The sequence below is a fragment of the Kryptolebias marmoratus genome, linkage group LG5, assembly GCF_001649575.2.
Source record: "Kryptolebias marmoratus isolate JLee-2015 linkage group LG5, ASM164957v2, whole genome shotgun sequence".
Lineage (NCBI taxonomy): Eukaryota > Metazoa > Chordata > Actinopteri > Cyprinodontiformes > Rivulidae > Kryptolebias > Kryptolebias marmoratus.
The window spans coordinates 16,471,875-16,494,501 of record NC_051434.1 but is presented as its reverse complement, the minus strand read 5'-3'; the positions used below and the strand labels follow the sequence as shown (position 1 = coordinate 16,494,501).

Sequence of the window (22,627 nt, the reverse complement as noted above, 5' to 3'; positions counted from 1 at the left end):
TCATAACTTCTACTTCAGAATGGCCAAAGTGTCGCCTTTAAATGTCCTGCCCACCGTCAGAAGGAATTTACACCAAAGATAACCTCAAAAGCACTAAAACTTTGAGGAATAGACTGTTCCTCTTGTCTGTGTCTTTTTTTATTGTGCCTGTTGCTACAAAATCATTAAATCACAAACTGGATGCTGTTTTTGTCTAAAACTATCCACCGAATTGTAGTTAAATTCAATCAAGACAAAAGTCCTGCAGCAATGATTGGGATTTTAGATACATTTTATTTTAGTTTTTTTTAGTTTTTGCTCTTTTATCTTACCTATGTTTGCTGCAGGAACATAAATCTATCCGTATGGTGGATAAATAAGGTCTCATCTTTTTTAAAATTTATTTAGTTCAAACTGTGAACAAAACCCAGTCTTATTTGTAGACTTATGGTAACTCCTCAGATTCTTCTTGTATATTCTTGCATTTATTGATTTATTTTTGTTTATTTGATCTCCTTGCTTGATAGACCTTGACCGGGGAAACATCCGGTCCCTTCATTAGAAACAAATTTATTTAAAGCTAACGAGTAACAAATAAATAAAGTAAAAGCCTAGCTTTGCCTTGAAGGAATGCATATCAAGTCGTGGTCATTTTTGGGTTTGTTTTGTGTTAGCTGCGGCGGCCATCTTGAATCACGTTGACTTCTAAAGGTAATCAGCTGCCGACGCACAGTACGATTAAAGCGCAGCTCTGATGAGGTCACCGGATCAAATGTGATGCCGCGCCGGTGTTAGAAAGTCCCAGAGGTCCGGCCCTCCCTCCTCCCTCCTCCCCTCTCAGTGGCATGAGCCAACAGGGCGGAGGCAGATGGAGATGACCCAGGAGTCTGGGCGTCTGTTCAGTCGATAACACATTATGTCACGCTGTTGTGTTTGCACGCCCCGTCTGAACGGTTCCACAGCTGCTGATGGAGAGGAGTCAGAGCTCTTCCCCTGCATCATCAGGTCACTTTACTGAGTAAGGCGGCGCAGAGAACAGCAACAACAGTTCCGTCGCCAAAACCCATCACCTTCCTGTGCTTATTGTCTTTCTGTAGAAACCCCTGCTCTCTCTCTCTGTAACCCAGCCCCCGTCGGTAGCTGCAGCCCGTCCACTCGGATCTGTCACACACATTCAGACACTCGGCGTTCTCCGCTCAGATCAGCCATGGCGACTACTCTGGAGAGATTTCACTTCTCCTCGATGTTGTCATCAGAGAATTATCTAACGTGCTCTACCTCCCTCCCCTCGTCCAAGGAGCTAAATTCTTAGCAGAAGTGAAAACAGGTTCTGATCCACATCCCCGAGCTACCACATCTGAAACCCACAAATCAAAGTATGAAAGACGAAGCCGGCGCAGGAGCGTCATGATGAGCTCCTCGCTCAAATGCTGAAATTTGTTAAATTAATTTAGGTCTCAGTCGTGTTTCGGGTCTGCTTTCAGCTGTTGCCTGACGGCGGGTCGATGATGGTTCTGCTCGTGTGTGTGTGGTTGTTTGCCTGTCCTGTCAGCAAAATATCTCAGAAACCAGTGGAGGGATTTAAATGAAACTCTTGGAATGTAATAATTGGACGTACAGCTACAATTTTACACATAGAGCTCAAATTCGGTGTGATGGCAGCTGAGATTAATTCTCAGTTGAGCGCTGATCTGTTTTTAGAAGTTGCCATTAACTACTGAAGTCAAATCTGTCTGTCTGCTCACAAAATATCTCCTGACACACTGTCTGTATTAAAAAAAAAACTTTTAGAAAGCAATCATTGGATGTACGTCTACAACTGGATTTTGCAGATATTGAGGTAAACTTTGATGTGGTAGTAGCCGAGCGTCATCCCAAACCCCACTCAGAGGGCTAACAGATTGTGTGAAATCTTTGTCTAAAACTGGCATGCAGTGCATGCTTCAAGCAATAGTTTGATTTCTTCTTTATTATTTTTATCATTTCTGTTTTTATATTTTTTACTACTGTGCTGCCTTCTGAAACACAAAATGAGAATCTGTACATATCTGCTGAACACTTTAGGGTCCTGTCTGCACTACTCCCCCGTCTTCCCCTGGGTCTCCTCCCAGTGGGACCTGTCTGAAGATCCCCCCCAGAAGGAGGCATCCAGGAGGCGTCCTGATCACATCCTCAAACATCCTCAGCTGGCTTTTCTTTAAACTGTGAGGGAGTAGCAGCTCTACCCTGAATGATGGAGCCGCTCACCTTATCTCCGAGGCTGAGCCTGGCTGCTCTACAGAGGAAGCTCATTTCAGCCGCTTGTCCCATTTTTTTGGTCATGATCCAAACCTCGTGACTACAGGTGAGCGTTGGAGCGTAGACGGGCCGGTAAAACCGAGAGCTTTGCCCTTTCAGCTCAGTTCTTTCTTCAGCTTGACAGGGCAGACAGTTCATCAATCCATCTCCTGCTCCATCACTTATTATCAAGACTCCGAGACGCTTGAACTGCTTCGGTTGGAGCAGTGGCTCATTCCCAATCTGCAAGGAGCATTTCACTGTTTTCTGATTGGGTACGATGGCCTTAGACTTGGAGGACCTGGCTCTCGTCCCAGCTGCGAACCATTTCAGTGCACCCTAAAGATCAGAGATGAGACCCAGAGGTTCCCAAGCCTGCCACCCATGAGATCCTGACAGTGAACACCATAAACAGGATTGGAGACGAGTGGCAGCCTTGGCGGAGTCCAGCCAGCTCAACTTTATGCCAAGGATGTGGACACCACTCATCCTATGGTTATACAAGGATCGGACAGTGTTTAAAAGTGACCCCAGCACCCCGTACTCATGCACCACCTTCTACAAAATCTCACAGGGAACACGTTTGGAAACCTTCTCCAGATCCACAAACACGTGTAGACTGGAGAGTCAGTTTCCTATGATTCCCGTAGCATCTCTGCAAGGTTAAAGATCTGGTCCATTGTTCCATGACTCAGGCCAAAGCCACACTGATCCTCCTGGATCCAAGGTTAGACAGTTAGTTGGAGCCTCGCTTCTGAACCTGTTGTCATCCTTCATAAGAAGTCATGAAGTGGCTCTCAGTCACGTGGCTGTGTGACGAAAATCGTGTCATTTTGTTCTCTTAGCAGTTTCGTCTGCCACTTCTCGACACAAGGTCCTGGCCGAATTGGTTCTCACAGAGGTTTGCTCCGAGTGTTGTGTGATTGGTCAGAAGTTGTTTATGCTTAAAGGCTGGTGAGCTTTAATGGAGCCATGTTGCTTCTACTTCTCCGCTGAGAAGCAGCTGGAGGCTGTTAGAAAATACAGCCGTCCTTACGACTGTTCCAGCAAAACTTAGAAACCTACAAACTTAAAAAGACGGCGAGGAGACACAGGCGGCTCTTCCTGGCTGTGACTGTCTCAGTTGGTTTAATAAACACGTCTGGTCGCGGTGAGGGAAGCTAAAATCTGTACAAGGACAGGAGAGTTGAGAAGATGGCGGGAAGAAACCCGCCATCATGATGTTCTACACAAGGATCTAAAATACCAGTGAAAAAATATTGAAAGCTTATATAATATGGTCTTAACATTAGTATATTTGAATACAGAATTTCTAAAATATAAACATTAGAAGTCACGAGTTTCAGAATTGGATTACTTTCTGTTTAGTCCCTGCATGCACACACACACACCTAACTATAATTCTTAATATCTAACCAAACAGTTTGGCCTTTAGACTCAGATTTAACCAGACTGGGGTGCCATTATCACACACACTGTATAACCATTTCTGCTCTAACTGAGGGAGTTGAATTAAATCAGACTGGAACTAGTGCATCTGATATAAAAGGGATATTTCAGACATTTTGAAGTGGGGTTTGCGGAAAGGTTATAGACTTAATATCTCACCTGATAGTCTTAGAAAAACAACTTTTAAATCTTCATTCAATAGTTCTATAAGAAAAATGTCTAAAACATGCTTTGAAGACCTTTTTATTCTAAGCTCTTTTATTAACAGCTGATTTTCCACGCCTGTGTTTTCCTGAGTAGAGGAGCTAAAACTGGTCACAGTTCTCTGAAAGATACAAGCAAACAGTTTGGGTTAAAAATGATGAAGACTTTGCAGCAATGGCACCTGGGTGGACTTTTTGCCTGAATAAATCTGACCATAAAAAACAAGACAAGGATTTCAGGTAATTGTAAGGTCAAGGTGTGTCCTATACGGAATAATCCAACACTTCCTTGTTACTAAAAACAGTAACTAGCAGGTCTGTAGCAGGTCCGCCTCCAAGATTTTATTTTCTGCATTCACACCTGTGTTTTTCTTCTATTTCTGTAGGTTTTTTGCAGCCTTACTACTGCTGTACACTTTGTGCTATTTTAAACATTCATATATCAAAAGGTTCAGCTCATTCAGGGGATGGGTGCTTTGATGTTTGTAACTTTTATACTTTTCAAAAAAATGTAATTTTATTTGCAAATATTTTTGCAATAGAAATACAATACACTGAGAGCTTCTCGTTGTTTTTTGAAAACATGGTTCCGTTTTTATCTTCTAATGCTACTTTTAGATTTTAGCTTTCATTCTGACACTTTTTGTTTTCAGCTAGCCTTTTGTGACTTTTAGCTTTTAGCCAGCTTCTTGCTATTTTTATCTTCTAGCTTTTGCCATTTTGCATTTTGCTCATTTTACCTTATCGCTAGACTTTTGCTACCATTAGCTACCCTTTTGCTTCTTTATATTTTAGCTTTCTTTTTGCTACATTTAGCATTTAGCTATCCTTGTGTTACTTCTAGCTTTGAGCTAACCTTTTGCTGCTTTTAGCTTTAAGCTAGTCTCACAACTTTTAGCTTCTAGCTATCCCTTTGCTACTTTTGGCTAATGTTTTGCTACTTTAACCTTTAGCTTTCTTTTTGCTACATTTAGCTTTTTCCTATCCTTTTGTTACTTATAGCTTTTAGCTACCCTTGTGTTACTTTTAGCTAACCTTTTGCTGCTTTTACCTAGCGTTTAGTTACTTTCAACTTCTAGCTAATGGTTTGTTAAGCTACTTTGGGCTTTTAGCTAGCGTTTGGCTTCTTATAGCTTTTAATTAGTTCAGTGTTCTGCTTCCTCTAACTTTTTACTCACTTTCAGCTCGAGTCGTTCCACACTCAGCTTTTCAACAGAAACAGGTTTCTCTAGTTTATTTCGATTTATTCAATCCATCTTTTGCAATACTTTTGGTGTTCTTTGTACAAAAGGTTGTCAAAAACATATTTATATTGTTACCTTTTCAACTTCATTAGTCTAACATGTTATGTTGTAGCCTACATGTGCTAGCGCCAACAGAGGAGGTGTGGCGTTAACACATCACAGCTTGTATTGAGCGTTATCCCCGTAAGATCCATCCATTTCCTCACAGCTGTTTGCATTTTCCAGTATTTTTTGCAGTTGGTAAGAAAAAGGTTAATAATCTGTGTGTGTTTGTGTGTGTCCAGCACGTGTGGAGCGAAAGCGAGGACTGCCTCCCCTTTCTGCAGCTGGCCCAGGACTACATTTCCTCCTGCGGGAAGAAGACTCTGCTGGAGGTGTTGGAAAAGGTCTTCACATCCTTCAGGCCTGTAAGGAAACAAACAAACGTGCACGTCTGCTGCACCCGCAGTGCACAAACATTCAAGTTCATGTGCCTAAAACCTGCCCCCGACACGTTCTGTTCCCTCAGCATCTGACTAAACATCATCTACTACAGTCGTGTGGCGTTATACTGCTGCTTCGGTTTTTCCCATGAGTCACAAAGCTCACTGTCGGCCATCATTTAAGGCCTCGTGAACTGTCAGATTACAGTGGACATTAGAGCACCAAGTGCTGAAGTGTTTCAGATCTTATTTTTGTTAGCTGAAAAGATTCACACTTCAGTTTATCTATTTATTTAAGGATCATTAGTCTTTACCATGGTAGAGACTATTCTTCTTGGGGTCCACGCCCACAAGCATTACAGCACTAAAATATTACAGCATTACAATCATGACAACTCAGAATCTCACAGAAAACCAAAATACACACATGGAAAAAAAAGACACAAGTACAAGTTGTTGACTACAATAAGTCATTGGACTGACCCATCCATTCAGTTTAATATTATTTCGTTATGGATTATAGATTTTTTTAAAGGTTCTTTTTAAAACATTCATGATCATTATTTCAGAAGGCAGCCAGTTCCAGTCTGAGATGGCTCTGTTCGTATGTAGCTGCTGTGTTTCTGAGGGCGTTAGTTCTGGGCAGAGGCAGTGTAAAGGTAACAACAGAGGCCGTTCTTGTATTGAAACCATGTCTGCTCCAGTTGGCTAATACCTGTGAGAAAAGGCCAAAATGTAAAATCCAAGTTTTATGTACAGAGAGAAGAAGGCTGCATACTAGGCTGTCACTGACCTTCATCCATGACAGGCTTTGATCCATGAAGTTAACATTAGCTCCAAAATGACAGCCAAGTGCTCATCGTGCAGCTTTAATTTAAACTATCTGCAGTTTATTCAGATCTTTTTCTAAAGCACTAGACCAAACAGCTGGACAGTAGTCGAGGTGACACAGGACTAAAGATTTTCGTATTTCGGGAGGCAGAAAAATGGGCATGACGCCGAAATATTGAGACGTCTCTACTTAATTTATTCACAATCTTATAAATATGTGTGGACCACAATATTATTTGATCTATTTTAACTCCCAGCAGTTTAGCCTCTTTAACTGGTTCCATTGGTTGTCTGTATAAAGAAATATGCAACGATTCAGTTCGTCTGACAGAATGTTTACCATTCCCTTTGTTTTTGAAACATTCAGTTTTAACCGGTTCTCTATCACCCCACTCTTGTTGTAGCACCTTATTTACCCAATCCAAGCTATCCAAAGACATATATAGTTCTATCATCTGCACATACATGTACAAAAATACTGTAAAGCAGAGGACTTAGGCATCTGCCTTGTGGAACTCCACATGGAAGGGGTACAAAGTTTGAACAGATACTATTAAATATAACACCTTGTTTCCTACGACTGAGGTAACTACTCATAATGTTGACAGCTGATTTCTTTAAGCCATAGGCTGTTAGCTTCATAGGTAAAACAAAAACACAACACCTACCAATAGTTTTCGATCAATCTGTGTTAACCAGCCATCTGTAAGAGCTGTACATGTCGAGTGAATCTGTTTAAACAGAACTCCTTCCGACAGCTTACTTAAGACGGCTTTTGTCCCAAAGTGTGATTACCCTCACCTTGCTTACACCACCTATTGGAAACATGATGTTTTGTACACAAAGTTGCTTCTAATTCTCCAACTCTCTCTCTCTCTCTGTTAGCTGCTTGGTCTTCCAGACATCGACGATGACAGTTTTGAGCCCTACCACGCCGACATGGAGGGGGAACCCGGGCCCGACCACCAACAGATGGGGGTCAGCCAGCAGTGATATCCCCTCCCCCCCAGTACTACCACCACCACCACCACCTTCTCCCCTCCCGAGAGGAAGCTCGAGCCTGGGCAGAGCTGCCCCCAAGCTTTGGGCCCCGGCGCACCAGCCCACCTATTAACACACACGCGAAAACACTTAAAATCCGCCACCTTGTTCTTGAATGTCTCAGTGGCTTTGCTTCCTGTTGACCTCCCTTTACAGTCAAACTGACACACACACACACACACACACACACACACAGACATACACTCTGGGTCTGCGTGAGCAGTAACCACGTACAAGCATCATTATCGTTCACCATCTGGTTAGTTAAAGTTCAGCACAGCAATATGACATGAGCTTTGTTATGCAGAAATGCGTCCGGATGTTACGGCAATACACACCTCTCCTCTCTGTGGAGATGAATGTGGCAGATAATCGTCTTTTTTTTTTTGCCTGTCTGGCACAAATGATCCACAAAAAAAAAAAACAAGATGAAAGGGAGAGAACTTGACAGTTTGTGGCTACGGCTGCAGAAAAGGGGGAAGGGGGGGGGGGGGTGAACAGGTGTGGTTTTCCGCTTCGAGGAGGAAAAATAAAGGTAAATGAGTAAACGTGTACAGTTACTTGTGACAGACTCACAATCGTCAATAACTTAAGCTGCAGTCGTGATAACAAGCCATCTGTAAACGCTCCTTTTGTGAAAACAGGCTTTTAGGTAGCATGGACATTTCTGAGGTGTGTTTCTTAGTGTTTGCAAAGCCACTTCCTAAAGGGATATGTCAGCCAATTTGGAGCGGTGCTCTGTGTAAAGGTTATAAACGGTTGATATCTTACCTGTTGCAGATAGCGCTTTGAACGGCCTCAGTCAGGAGCTAACGGCTAGTCCGAATGAAAACAAATCACAGCGGTTCATTCAGATGCTCCTTTGTCTACCTTTACATCGCCTTCAGTTTTGTATTCCCGACATTTACATGAAATTCTTGCTAATAGGGGCAGCGGCAGCTAGCTGTAGCACTTCAGGTGCAGCCTGGAGTCAAATCAGGCAGGATTTGCTTACCAATTCTTGTGAAATAACCATGCAGTGTCAAATTGACCGTGCCGTAAAGGTTTAAACCAGCGACCGGCTCACAAAACATCTGTGGCAGAGCCTTGTGACCCACATGATGCCCCTTCAAGTAACGTTTGCTCCTAACTGTAACAAACAAGGATCATAATGTCAACACAAACACTTGTAACTATTGTGATACTACTTTTACAGAATTTATGACTACTGTGTTTGTTTTTTTGTAACAGTTTTGGCAAAAATATACCATTAGCAAGTATTTTTTTTTACAACTAATCTGATTTTTGCAGATTATCTGAGGACACACAATTAGTGTTTCAGCCTGACCCAACCCCAACTTTGGGAATCCCTGGTTTGAATTATGCTGTTTCTCGTAAACCTCAATTACATTTTTGAAGCTCAGAGTCGTGTTAGGACAGCATCGTTTGTTTAGGAAGTGGGTGTTAGTTCACTAATACAGTCACATAGGTTTGTGCTATTATAAAACCTTTACATCGTGGTCAGTTTTGGCGTCCCCCAGTTATTTTGGCTGCAATATTAGGGAAATTCCTGCTTGAATTGATACAAAGCTGCACTGGAAGTGCTACAGCTTGCTGCCGCTGCCAGTTGCACGTTGTATTTTTGGAGCCAGAGTCTGCTCAGACGAGATGTAGACGAGTGGTACTGATCTTGAGACAAAGCCCCGCCTACTTTCCCTCCCACCTCTCTAACAGGCTGTCAATCACAGCCTAACATGACGCTTTTTTTAAAAGCCTCAACGAAATGAATCTTATGTACTTAAAAATGCATATTTGAACATACAGGCAAAAGGTAAGAATTGTGTAAACCGACAAAAATCAACTGATCTGAAGTGTCTTTTTATACATAGTTCCCACAAGTCTGCAAACAACGGAGTATTTTCGCCATGTTTGTAAGTAAGTTCTAGACAACGATGGCTTCAAAGCAAACTAAATCCAGGTATTTATTTACTCTTGACCAATGTGCAGAAGATATATACAGAAGATAGCTGCTGACGGGATTGACCTGTACGACGTAACAAAAGGGGAAATGTCAGATTAGCCCGACAATTCGCCACCCAGCTCATTATTTAGTGGACATGAAGAAAGCCTAAACCACGGAGGAGCTACGTGGCCTGAAAGAAACGGACTCAAACAATCAGTGTTTCAACAGATTTGTAAAGATGTCCGAACTCTCCATGTTGATAAAGTTCTGCTGACTAGCTGTACATGTAGGTGTAGCTTGTCAGCAGTGTGTTTATGGATTAGAATCAGACCTAAAATGGCGCCAATGCTGTATTTGTAACTATCATTCAACCGTAACGACTTTTATTGTTGTGCTATTTGATATTTTACTGGCAAAACTCTTTAACTTTTAATTCATTTCTTTGAACGTGACGTTCGCGTTGAAGTTTAGCACGTAGCATAGCTGAGTTATCTACATTTTCGTAGGCCGATCCTTGTGGTTGATGTTCTCCAGGCTCGCTGATGTTCCGCACCCGGCTCCTCAGTTTTGTGGGTGGGGGTGGGGGTGGGGGGAGGTGTGTTTGTGTTTCCCGATTTTCCAAACTAGTGAAAACTGCTCTTTGCCGAACGTCCTTGGCCCCGACACGAAACGACTGTTGCGATTAGTCAAAAAATTGGTTAGAAAAAAAAGTTCCATTTGTTTACATGGAGGGGCGGGGCTTGTGGGGGAGGGGCGCTGATCCACTGTGGCTTCAGCTTTCTGATTTCGGCCATGTCTCTAGTTATAATACATGTCGATGGTTCGGACTAGTCGATAGCTCGCTAGTCTTGTCAGAATCAGATATTGAGTGTTTGTAACTTTCCCACACAACGCTTCCAAATTGTGGAACTATCCCTTTGAAGCTCTTTTAACAACTTCTGCTGTGTGACGGGGATCTCAACAACCTATGCTCCAGTTCGGAATCGGAACCCCTCCTGGTTTATTTAACTCCTGTGTTCCCGTAGTCTTCCTGGTTGTTGGTGGCTCAAGCTTCGCCTCCTCTCTCTCTCGCTCTCTCTCTCTCTCTGTCTCTCTCTCTCTCTCTCTCTCTTTCATCAGTTGTTTTCAGGCTCACGCGGAGGTTCCTCCTGATCATGAGTTTCACACAAGGCGCAGCCCTGGTGTTTGACACCCCAGGGAGGAGAAACGGCTTGTTTTTCAGCCGCCTTCTGCGTGTGTAGTGCTCACGTCACTCCCAGTCCCGCCCCCCTGCGCGCGCGCGCGCGCCAGGCCACCGGCCGCCCAGATGTTCTGCTGCTTTACTTTGCCTCGTGAATGTTTGTCATGTTTCTCGTTTCCTCCGTCTGTCCTCTGGCGTGCGTGTGTGTGACTTTGGTCAATAAAAAAAGGCGTGTGAACACAGTGTCTCCACCCGGCCTCAACTTATTACAACACACACACACACACACAAAGGAGGGCCACAAGTGGACCCGACCCGCCGCCGTTGCTTAGGGGTTGACGTCACGCGCCACCTGACGCGCCCTCTCGGAGCATGCGTCAAGGTGAAGGCAATGTGTCGCCCGCCGGAAGGGACGCTTCGGCCTTCAAAGTAAAAGCATGACGGGTTTATCCAGAAGCGTCTTTCCTGATGCACAAAGCTGCTGCATCTAATAACAGTTATTTTATCGTTTCATGCTGGTCTTATTAGAACTGTTAACTAACTAAGTCAATAATGTGTTTTTTTTTAGATACAAACAAATGTATCAATGATAATATTAAAACAGTACCACTCACAGGAAGCACTTTGACTTCATGTGTATAAAGTAATAGGATAGTTTGGATCTTTTCAATCCAATTCACCCTATTTATATCACACCAAGTCACAACAGAAGTCGTCTCAGGGTGCTGTACAGAAACATTTATTATAAAAGCCAATTAGTAAAAGTTTTCTATCTAAGGAAGTCAGCAGGTTTTGTTGAATCTTCACTTCGTCTCAGCCTCACATCCTGAACAGCACGATAGCGACAGTGGAAAGAAAAAAGACCGCCTTTTAACAGGAAGAAACCTCCAGTAGAACCAGAACCAGAACCAAGCTCTGGACAAGTGGCCGTCTGCTTTGACTGGCTGGGGTTAGAGAGGACAGGAAGGAGACGCAGACAGACACAGAAGGACAGGTCCAGGTGGAGTTTCTATAGGAAGAAAAACACATTAATGATATAAATAGTTACAGCAGAGAGAGTGAAAACAGCAGCAGAGTGAGGACATGTGGACAGTCTGTCCTCCAGCTGTCTGAGCCTATAGCAGCAGAACTAAAGGAGAGTTCAGGAAACCCAAACCAACCCTAATGTTCCATAGAACCCCACTTCAAAAGTTCATCCTAATGTTGCAGGACGAGGCTTTTTGTTAATGTCAATCAATCATTACTGACAGTCAGGCATGCTTTTTATTTTATTTTAGAAAACATCAACTTTGCCAACATTAAGCTAATATGACGGCATGGAGAAGCTTTAATAGAAATCACGCAAGGCTGTATGACAGAAGCCTTTTAATTACCTACAAATATCCATATGTGGCTCGAGAAGAGAGAGCATTTTTGCCCTTAGAGGAAAATTAGATTTAAAAAAAAAACAAAAAACGCTTGAATAGTTACAGTAATGCAGTGAAATAACACAAACTTTTTAAAAAAAAAAGGTTTCAACGCATGCATAATTGAAATAACGGCAGTACTAAATATTTGAGCGCGGAGAGCAAACATTTCTTCATAAAGAAAATACTTCAGTTTGATTTGTCGTTTTTGTATTTTATGAAAAGTAAATAGAAGAAATAGTGAGAAGGGTTGGCATTTATGAGCAGTCTCTTTATTTTGGACCATATAGAAGGTATTTATGTTGGATTTTAAGCTGTTTCTTGTCATCATCATCATATATTTCTTTTATATATTTGATTTACAGTCTGATCTAAAGACACAAATATTCATTTTTCCCCCAAATAAATAAAACTTCACCTATCTAAATAAAGCTTCACATATTTGTGCAAAGAGACAGCTTTCGTGTGTGACTGCAGTCTCTTTAGAAGTATTCTCTCCATTAGTAAAAGCTCTTACTTTGAAAGGGAGCCTGTGTTGCTCCGCTGTCGCAGCTNAGTTTTTCAGCTGCATCCCCAACCCACCCCTGCCGGAGGAGGAGGAGGGCAATCCCTGCTTTTATTTTCCTTTCCCGGCGGCCGCAGTTGAGCAGAAAAACAAACTCGGAGCGGACGAGCTGCTGGAGAAACACGCGCGGCTGTTTGCTCGCGTGACGCGGAGAAACCGAAGGCGCGGGACCCATGTGATTTTTTTTATTTTTATTTTTCTTCACTTTATCGTCCCTCCTCCTCCCTAAACACACCTCCTCCCATTGTTGTTAAGAAAGGGGAAGGGCTGTACCAAGAAAAAAAACAAAAAACAAAAACACCCCCAAAAAACAGAAGAACAATCGAAGATCAAGTTCGGCGTCTGCTGGTGCGCACTTTACGCGCAGACTGCGCGCACCGTGGAACTCTGGGATGTTGGCTCACCGAACTCCAGCTGCTTTTTTCTTCTTTTGTTGGCCTTTGTTTCCCCTCTTGGTGTCGTCTCGTCGGGACTCGCTGTGTAGTCATGTGTGTTGGCAGAAAATAAACCCATAAAAAAAAAAAAAAACTTTAACAAACGCGCAGGAAACCAGGAGGAGGACGAGAGGGGGGAGCAGCATGGGGGCCAAACAGAGCAGCCCGGTGTTCGACGGCAGAACTCGGGCATACTCCAGCTCCGACCTCCCGTCGTCTGCAAACCCCGGCGCGGCCGAGAGGATCGCGGGGTTCAGGTACACCAATGGACCCGACGGGCCCCGGATTCGGTACACGGGCGGCGGCGGAGGCGGCCCAGCCAACCCCGGCCTGAGTATCCCTGCGGGCGGACGGTCAGGGTCACACAACCAGAGCCTCGATGACACGGACGGTGATGAGGGCCAGCTGGCCCCTGAGGCACACAGACTCTTCATAGGGTCCCTACCGTCTCACCTGTCCCCTCGCCTGCTGGGAGGTAAGCAACCCCCCAGAAAAGATCATCCAAAGCCATGTGGGGAGAGAGGTGTCATTGCGCAACACGTGTCGAACATCTTTATCTCCTCATTTCCTTGTTCTCAACGCAGTGAGTGGTCCTTTGTTTTCTTTTCTTTCTTTTTCTTTTTTCTTTTTTTTTGCACTGTTTGCCCCACATGCCACGTTTATCTCAGTTTTTATGCCTCCGGGCTCTAAGCTTCGGTTCATGCAAGCCATCAGATGTTTTGACACTCTCACAATCTCTTACAATCTGCAATAAGTTCCACCAAAAAAACCACTGCCGATTGTGCATAGGGGAAGTAAAAAGTTCACTTGTTCGCTCAGTTAGTTGCTCGTCATGATCTTTTCTACGTCCCCTGGAACTTTCGAGTGATTTTATAGGCGAGCAGATTAGTTTTTTTTTTTTTTTTTTAAAGACTCCCTAACTATTGTAACTCCTGTAGTTCTTGTCCTGTCAGGATCACCCTAAAGGTGTTTTCGAGCTCTGTCCAATGGGGGCCAAATATCTCCAGTTTGCTCAAACTTTGTTCTTTCGTCACATACCTGTGTCAGTTAGTGTTTTTCCATTTGACATGCGATACCTGGTCTCTGTTTAATAGCCGTCCGATGACTGAGGCCTTTGTTTAGCACATTTACTGTAGCCACAGGTGGCTCAGCCGGCACTGCCCTTTGTCTTCCTTCTTCTGCTTCTCTGTTTTGCAAAGTGGGTCTGTGTTTTCTTTTTGTTTTGTTTGTTTTTTTTTGCTCTGACTAGAGAGGGAAAAGTACCCTATGTAGGCCAACAGATAAGAGCTTCCTGCTGGTTATGTGTTGCCTGTCAGAAACACACACACACACACACAAACAAACTTCCCGAATCTGCAAGTTTAGCTGTTCAACGTCTCCAGGTCAGCTGGAGTCGAACCGACACGACGGGAGCATTTTCAACGCTCCAGCGGAAGGCTCTGCTTTCGTTTTACAGCGAGCAGAAATCACATACGTCACAGTTTCATAAGAGGATCAATAAAACTGGAGTTTTTTTTTTTTCTTCCACCCCCCTTTCCTCTTGCTTTCTTATTACTGGTAAAAGTAATGAGGAAGTCTAATCACTGATAACCTCATCACCAACCTTTGGTCGTGACAGTCACGTGACCGAGCCTCTGCAGGCCTCCCTCTGGGTTCAGAGACTTTCACAGACCTCCTCTACAAACAGGCGAAACAAACATCGATGGCAGCTGCTGTGATAACCCTCAGCCGCACACGAGGCGTTTATTTACCCCCCCTTTTTTTTTTTTTTTACGTACAGCATTCATGGTTTAACTGGCGGTCGGCTTATCTCCGATCATGTAGCTTTTTGGCCTACTATCCTTTGCAAATTTGCTGTCAAATGCAGGCAATTAAAAGTACTCCGGTACTTTATTTTGTTTGCTTTACAGTTGAGATTACTAACTGAGAACTGCACAGTCACTACTTCTCCCTTAAATACATATTCCTTTTTGGAAATGGCCTTTCTCGAAAGAATTCAAAGCACTTAAAAATGGATTGCTTTATAGTCATTTCTGTGAGCTTTGTTGAAATCCGTTCAGTAGTTACTGACAGACAGATTATTCATATAAGACTCTCCGACCAGGAGCCATTGTCCCTTCTGGCCTCTCCTCGATGGCGACTGGTATGCAGGTATTAGACCAAGCCCAAGTTGACAGTCCCACATCCTCACTTGTGTATATATCAATAAAAGCTCCTGAAAGAGTCACATCAGGATCGTCATGGTTTTGTTTTTGTGTTTTTGTTTTTCCCCCCCAGGGTTCCACTGTCCTGTTTGCTCCAGGTTCATGGCAGCGGATGAAATAGAGAAGCACCTGCTCATGTGTTTCAGCAAAACCCGCCTCACGTATAACAGTAAGACTGTGTCAGTGTTGATCTTTGTGCGGCATGACTCGGTGTTCATTTTAGTGTTATATATACGTTTGTTAATAATGGCAAGCTATTAAGTCCTAAATTCCTCTTTTTGACTTGTTTAATTTAGCTCAAAAGAGGCACAGAAACCAATATGTGAAACTCAGTCGTCTGCTTTAAACTGAACAATGAACAAAGGCAAATGATGGTGCTTTCAAATGATTGTTCCCATAACTAAAACACAAAGTGAGAGGTCTTGAGATGTTCTAAAGAGGCCAAATAAACATATAAACAAATTTTTCTTACTTAATATTTGTTACAAAAGGTGAAAACAGTTTTTATAAATGGATAATATTGTAAATTGATTATTAAGACTGTTATGTTGTCATCATGGCTTTGCTGAATTAGCCTTCTAGCAATGCTTGTGTACTTCAGCTGTCAATTGTTAGGATCACAGATCTCTACCACTATAATTTTGTGTGTCAAAATCCGACAAAGACTCACAAAACCACCTATAGGTACATGGACCACAAAAATGTTAGTACTTGTACATACTTGAGTCATACATCTTTGGTCGGTGGCCAACATTGTGATACCTATCTCAGTATACTGCCAATGATCAAAGTCATTAAAGATACATAAGCAACAAAAACTAATGCAGTACAGTTCAGCCCTTAATTCTGTTTTGATTGATTGCAATACAATACAGCAAAGCAAAGAAGTGATTCTATGTAATTTAGTGAGTACCTAATAAAAATGGCTGCTTACAAACAGATTTTCATTTGAAATTACAGTACAAACCACAAAAAAAAACCAGACTCACAATTGACAAACGATACACAATTGTGAGGTCTAGTGCAAAATAATGAAACAGCCAGCTGGTTTAACGCTCTTTCAGTATCTCAGCAGTGAGCAGCATAATGTATTTTCTACATTATAAACAATAAAACACAAATCAATTCTGGAATATTCGTTCATCTCCACAACCAGATTAAAGCACTCTTTCAAAAGGTTTGTTGCTGTTTATGCCGGTGTTGCTGCAGTTCTCCTCCTGAACAGCTGGTGTCACTGTTGAAAAAACCCCCAACATTGATAAACAGCAAGAAGTGCAACCAAAAGCAGGATTTTCCCCCAAAAGAACTGAATACAGGGGATTTGTGTTATTTTTTTTCTAATGGATATTTGTAGAAACAAACATGCTACCTTGCTCTTTAATCTATTTAATCATTAAATAGATTAAATCAGCTAATTAATCATTAAAAGGAATAAAATTAATCTTCAAACTGCATCAGTACGCATCTGCTTTATCAGTGCAGTTGCATTGCTCTTGTGTGCTTTCGTGAATTGTTATGAATTGTTTAATCTTACTGCAATTAACCAAAAAATGGTTCTGTAGGAAAAGCGCATTGCACACATGTGAATTAGGAAAGAAAGAAGTTACAGCTAGCTTTTTAGTTCATGCTGCTAAACGTTGTGCTACTTTGAAAAAAGTCAAGCAAAAGGTGCACTTGTGCTCTTGAAAGACACTTTATTCATAAATAATGAATGCTTGGGTTTACTCGTACATCTTTTCTTCGTAGCAGGACACTTGTGGATGCGTTAAACATTCATCCAGCTCTGTTTTTGTTTTCTTGGCCCGTGCACCCGGTTCAGTTAGCCATTTGTACAGCTCACATGGTAACAGTTTCACTGGGAACATGGCAGCGCATGTGTAAACGCAGAAATGGATTGCGTTAGGAAATCCCCTTGCTAATAAACACGCTGATGTAGGCAGCCAGCTTCATTGTCTGCATTAACTGTCCAAATAGATGAAAGTCTGAACTCGGATCTGGGGATAACGTGACACCCAACTCAACCGTGTGCTCAGTGCAAGGCAGAAACCAGTTGTTGTGTTCAGTAACCAGGCTAACTGCTGTTAGCAGCACAGGCCAATAATCCGACGTGTTTCCTCATAGAAGTCGTTCAGTGTTGTCTTTGTGACTGATTTAGTGAGGTACAAACTGACGGAGGTGAATATAAAATGTTCTTTGCCGTGTCTATCACCACCTTTCACCTGCAAGGCGGCCATGTTGAATTTTCAGGCCAGATTAGGTCAGGAGATTATCTACATGTAAGGCCTTGTAGTCAGCCATTTTGTAGTGGTGTTTGGAATTGTAAGTTTTTATCCACCGTATAGTCCCCTAGAAACTTGTCATGCGGTGCGATAAAAGTAGTCGACAGACGTTGTCCCCTACAGTCGGTGGAAATGGACCATAATGCATTGCGATTCTGAGCCTACGCAGCAGGCTAACTGAAGCTAATGCTAATGTCTGCGGCTCGTTGTTATGACTTTAAAACTTATTGAAAGTGCCTTTTTAACTAGACTTGTCTAATGTAGCTTGCCTCCTGTGTCCGAGCTGCATGGCTTAAGAAATGATTAGAAAAGTGTGAACTGAAACTATCTTTAAAACATTCAAGTCGAAACATTAAACGTGCTAACTGCGAATCACAACGTTTACGTAACACAAGCTGCTTGCCAACCGTTATAATGCTGTGCGGCCCCCTTTTTTTTTTTTTAAATATTTGCACACATACTACAGCTCTAAAATCAGTTCTGCACAGAGATGTTCTGTAGGTAATAATAAAGAATTTTAGTATTTTGAAGGTTCAGCTGCAGTCCATGCTTGTGTAACGTAAATAAAATACGACCAAAAAAGTGCGTCATATATGTCAAAATATTTTTTTGGACAGTGTTTTTAGAGCGGAAGATGTTAATTACATTTCTTCAACCAAAACCAGACAATTACTGGTGTCCGTCGCTTCACATTCAGGTCCGCATACAAGCGTTTCTTGCTGGGTTTTATTGATGCGACGCCTGGCTGTAAATACTCATTTATAATTCAATTAGTGTTTAAAGTGCAGAAACATTGAGCCGTCCCCTATCCTCTATTTAGTATTTTATACAATAACCACAATACTATAAACAAAGGAACACTTCAAACACAGTCTGAGTTAGAATTCCAGTTTTGCGGGAGCGTTACAGTTGATTTTCCCAACATGAAACTTCAGTAAATGTGAGGAGGATATCAGAAACACTTAAACTCATATTATAAGGAGTATATTTTTAGCCTAAGGAAGCACAAGTTGGCTGATGAGGGTCATATACACTCAGCTGCAACTGTTCAGATGGAAAACCACCTACAGAAACTACATGTTCCTGTTAGTTTTTGAGGACCCTGTTCCAGTCTGCATGGATGCTCACAGCAAATCAAGTCACCATAAAATTGCTAGTCATACACAGCCACCACCAACCACCCTTTAATGAAGATATATTTATTATGTTTGCCGCACTGGAACCTTGAAGAGTCCCAGACTCAAACTGTAGCAGCCCTTTAAAGCATCTGCATAGAGAAATGCTTTAAAGAATAGTGAATCAAATATTCTGTTTTGTTGTAGGAACTTAGTAGCATGGCTAATTAAATTTGATCCGTTTGTAATTTACTGCTGTTTCGTTCAATATGCAGCTGTACGTTCCCATCTGATTACTGATTTGGGTGACGTTCTAACTTGAAACCGTCAGAGGAAAAGAGAAGTGAAATGAATACGAGGCGTTTGTGCAAAACCACAAAAGAACGCACCTGCAGCAGAAAAATGTCAAAGCCTAATCTCAATATGTGATGCGTCTGCACGTCTAAGCAGCCACCGGTGTACGTGCGTGTAGAGTTTGAGCACCTGTAACGAGTGCGCACACACGCGCGCACACAGACCTACATGCGCACAGACAGGAACGAGCAAAAAACAGATGCCGTCTGTGGAGAACAGTTGTAAACACACAGCAGCCATTTTGTGCAACTCCATCGCCACGCTTAATGAGTTTGCATGTGTGCGAACAAAAGGAGAACTCTTGTTGCGTTTCCGGGTCCGTGCGCACACGTCGGCGGGAGTGTGCACGCCGCTGATAAATGTGCAAACGCAGCTCATCTGCTGGACAGGGTCAAATGTCGTATTATCTTATCACGGGCGTACAGATGCGTAAAGCCCATGCGGTTGTTGCCTTTTTTTTTTTTTTTTTTTCTTCACCTATACTATTCTTATGCAACAAAATAGAACATAGAACGGTTTCATTAAAAGTTAAACGACACTTCATACGTGACAGAGCCTATATGGAGCCTTATCTGGGCTCACACGATAAAAGGTGTTCTGGTATCCAAGGCTGAACAGATGGTTGCGCAGGATTCGGTGGTCGTGAACGTTTGGCGCAGCTCTCCGCTCATTTTGTCCATTTTTTTTTGTCTTTCTCAGAGGACATCCTGTCCAGGGACTCTGGGGAATGTTCCATCTGTTTAGACGAGCTGGAGCAGGGGGACACCATCGCCAGGCTGCCTTGCCTCTGCATCTACCACAAAGGGTGAGAAGCGCTCACAGGAACACGCAGCGAGGCCGAGTGTGGCGGGAGAGCGTGACAAAGGCGTTAAAATAATGAAAGTCCCAGCATTTCTTGAAGGAATGCATATCACCCCCCCGCGTTTCATGCCAGAGTTTTAAACCAAGGTCAGCTTACGTTGAGAAAAGAAGGAGATGTAGACGTTTAGGTCAAACTTTTAACATTATGTTGTGCAAGAACGCCCAAGATATCATGAGATGTTGCGCAATGTATTAATTCACGCCACAGTGTGTGTTGTGGGTGAGCATTAGCTACTGCCACACCAAATCTTAGCTTAATATCTGTCTCTAACAGATAAAGTCTTTAGGCAAATGACTCACGCTATCTGTTAGCCCTTGGAGTATATGTAAGGGGTGCCTCTCAGGTACTATCTGTAAAATTCCCTGAAGCAGAGCCGTTCTTGAGGATGAAGAATAAAGACAAACCATAACTTTGAGTAAAAGAAATAAACCTCCTAAACATAGTCTTATCCACCGTCTGACATTTTGCCATATATTGTTTATTTGCTTGCTTGTAAGAACGTCAGTTCTGAAGTATAAAGCTACCGTCAGCAGGAGGTTGGCTCAGAATAAAAGCGTAAAAGTCGAGACCACAAATATCTGAACTTTTTCTAACGATGAACAAACAAAGACGCAGTATTGACATTAGTCCACTTTTAAAAGTCCCGGCTAGCAAATGTAACCAGACCTCGGTCATTTTATCTAACTTGTCAGGGAAATGAAAAAAGTACCTATTTGTAACTCAAGTTATTTATGTTTGTCTATAATATCAATCCGTCTATCCATTAACGGGTCAATACGTCCATTCATCTATTCATCCATCCAGACATATTGGGCTGTATATGGTATGGTGCAGTAAAAGTGACAACATTAGAACCTCACTGGGTTCAGGTTAGATCAGGGGTAGGCAACCATGGTCCTGGAGGGCCACCATCCTGCAGGTTTTACTTGTTTCTCTGCTCCCACACACCTGATTTGAATCAATGGGTGATTAACAGGCGTCTGCAAAACATGAAGAGGTGATTTAACCTCTAAACCAGGTGTGTTGGAGCAGAGAAACAAGTAAAACATGCAGGATAGTGGCTCTCGAGGACCAGGATTGGCCACCCCTGGGTTAGATTTGCCGCCCTTTAAAACTAGAAGTAGAAGAAGTTAGAGGTGGTTGTGTTCTTGCTGAGATCAGTTACATCTGCACCAATAATGGTGGAAAACGTAAAGCAGGCTTGTGCTCATCTGATCTAGTGGAAGCCTATATTTTTATCTTGGCAACCCACTGCCCCAGCCTCTGTTTCAGTTCACAGAGGATAGCCACCCACCAGACTAACCACGATTTTTAGTGATTTAGCCATTACGAGTTTTCTTTACCCGTAGTGTTTTGTTTTTTGCAGAGTTAAATGCAGTTCCGCCATTTTGTTGTACAACCCTCTCACCGTAAGACACTAAACGTTTGTGTTACACCTTCCTCTCTGTGTTGTAGGTGCATAGATGAGTGGTTTGAGGTGAATCGGTCATGTCCGGAGCATCCTGCCGAGTAGGAGCTGCAGAGGTGCCGCTTCAGTCCGCTCCTCATCACTGCGACTGGCCGCGCCCTCAAACCTAATCCCAACCCTGCCTGTTCCAGCGAAGCATCGGCCTTCCTCAGGGATTCTAAGACATTATGATGCGTCAAATTTTTTTTTTGTTTGTTTTTTTTATATTGCCTCACAGAACAGTGACAGACATTTGGATGTGTATCTCCATGTTAAAAGAACCACTGGTGGAGGCGCGTCGTCTCCCTGATGTATGTGAACGCTCCCTCTGCTGCTTGTTGGCCCTGAAGCAACTGTGTGTGCGGCCTGGAGCCCGATCCCGTCAGGCTGAGCGGGGTGTGGTTTTACAGCGAGGGACTTCTTTATCCAACGTGTTGCAAAGGAGATTCAAGCTACCGCTGACAGACTTGGTCAGAGTGTGGATGTTGTGCAATATGAAAAATAGCCAAACAGATTTTCAAAACAAAGCCTATATCAGCTTTAAGGGATGATTTGCTGTGTGGATGGTAGTCAGAGAATAGATCTTAATTTTATTCCAAATTGGCTACCGATATTGTTTGTTAAACAATCATGTGTCAAACACCAAATTATATAACATGTGATAGTTAAACTTGTGAATCACATGGCCATTTAGCACCACAGTAATGTGATTGTGGCGTTTAGTCGTGGAATTAAGGAAAAGTTGATACCTATCTAGTGATTTATACTCTTTCTAAGGAGTGCCATAATGTGCTGCTATGTCATAGACTGGAAAGTTTTTCTTTAATCTTTAAACCCTGTTGTCTGTCTTTTTTTTCTCCTCCTGATTGTACTGTAATAAATTGCACAACAATAAATGTTTTATCTTTGTCTTCCTGTATTAGAACAGTTTTAAGTTTCTGTGTTCCTGCACCGTGAATAAAATAGCTTCTTAAAATAAAAAAAGCAGAGTAAATGGAATTAATACAATGATAAACTAAAATTTCTGAACCAATAGAGCAGCAAAGAGGAATGTTTTACTTGGTAAAAGGTTAACTGTGTCAATTTGCATATGTTAAGAGATAGGTAAGCATGTAAAAAGTTTGACTCTTGCTCATTTTTTACTAAATAATGCCTATTGTTTTTCTTAAATTGTTTACATGTTCGTGAATAATATTTTAAGGCTTTCAAATACTAAGGTTTTTGCTGCATGGTTCATACAGGTAACCTATTCCTAGAAGTTGGAGTGCAGGAACACAATCAAATATTTATTCTTGTTCTGGAATGAGCAGTTTGAGTCTGCAGTCCTTCTCTAAACCACATATGGTAATGCATACATGCACTACTTACGATGTTTTTTCAATTTCATAGGAGA

General features: G+C 42.4%; 2 protein-coding genes across 3 annotated transcripts in view; both read left to right on the top strand.

Moving 5' to 3' along the window:
• mturn (maturin, neural progenitor differentiation regulator homolog (Xenopus)) overlaps nt 1-10,813 on the top strand; it is a 41,640-nt gene extending 30,827 nt beyond the window's left edge. Inside the window, exons 3-4 of the mRNA XM_017421065.3 lie at nt 5,437-5,559; nt 7,291-10,813. Of these exons, the coding sequence (XP_017276554.1) occupies nt 5,437-5,559; nt 7,291-7,398 (231 nt within the window). The 3' untranslated portion in view covers nt 7,399-10,813. The remainder of the gene's footprint in view (nt 1-5,436; nt 5,560-7,290) is intronic.
• Nucleotides 10,814-12,569: 1,756 nt separating this feature from the next.
• znrf2b (zinc and ring finger 2b) lies at nt 12,570-22,153 on the top strand. Of its 2 annotated transcripts, none has more exons than XM_037975645.1 (4): nt 12,570-13,556; nt 15,251-15,346; nt 19,625-19,730; nt 21,243-22,153. In XM_037975645.1, exons 1-4 carry the CDS (start codon nt 13,118-13,120, stop codon nt 21,298-21,300), a joined length of 699 nt encoding a protein of 232 aa, XP_037831573.1. In that variant the 5' UTR covers nt 12,570-13,117; the 3' UTR covers nt 21,301-22,153. The 2 variants fall into 2 exon arrangements, with proteins under 2 accessions (XP_037831573.1, XP_017276427.1); XM_017420938.3 differs by having other exon boundaries at nt 12,581-13,448.
• The last annotated feature ends 474 nt before the right edge of the window (nt 22,154-22,627 follow it).

Coding starts and splice junctions, on each gene's coding strand:
- znrf2b (XM_037975645.1), top strand. CDS start 13,118: ATGGGGGCCAAACAGAGCAGCCCGGTGTTCGACGGCAGAACTCGGGCA. Junction 13,557..15,250: donor ATTTCCTTGTTCTCAACGCA/GTGAGTGGTCCT, acceptor TTTCCCCCCCAG/GGTTCCACTGTCCTGTTTGC. Junction 15,347..19,624: donor AACCCGCCTCACGTATAACA/GTAAGACTGTGT, acceptor TGTCTTTCTCAG/AGGACATCCTGTCCAGGGAC.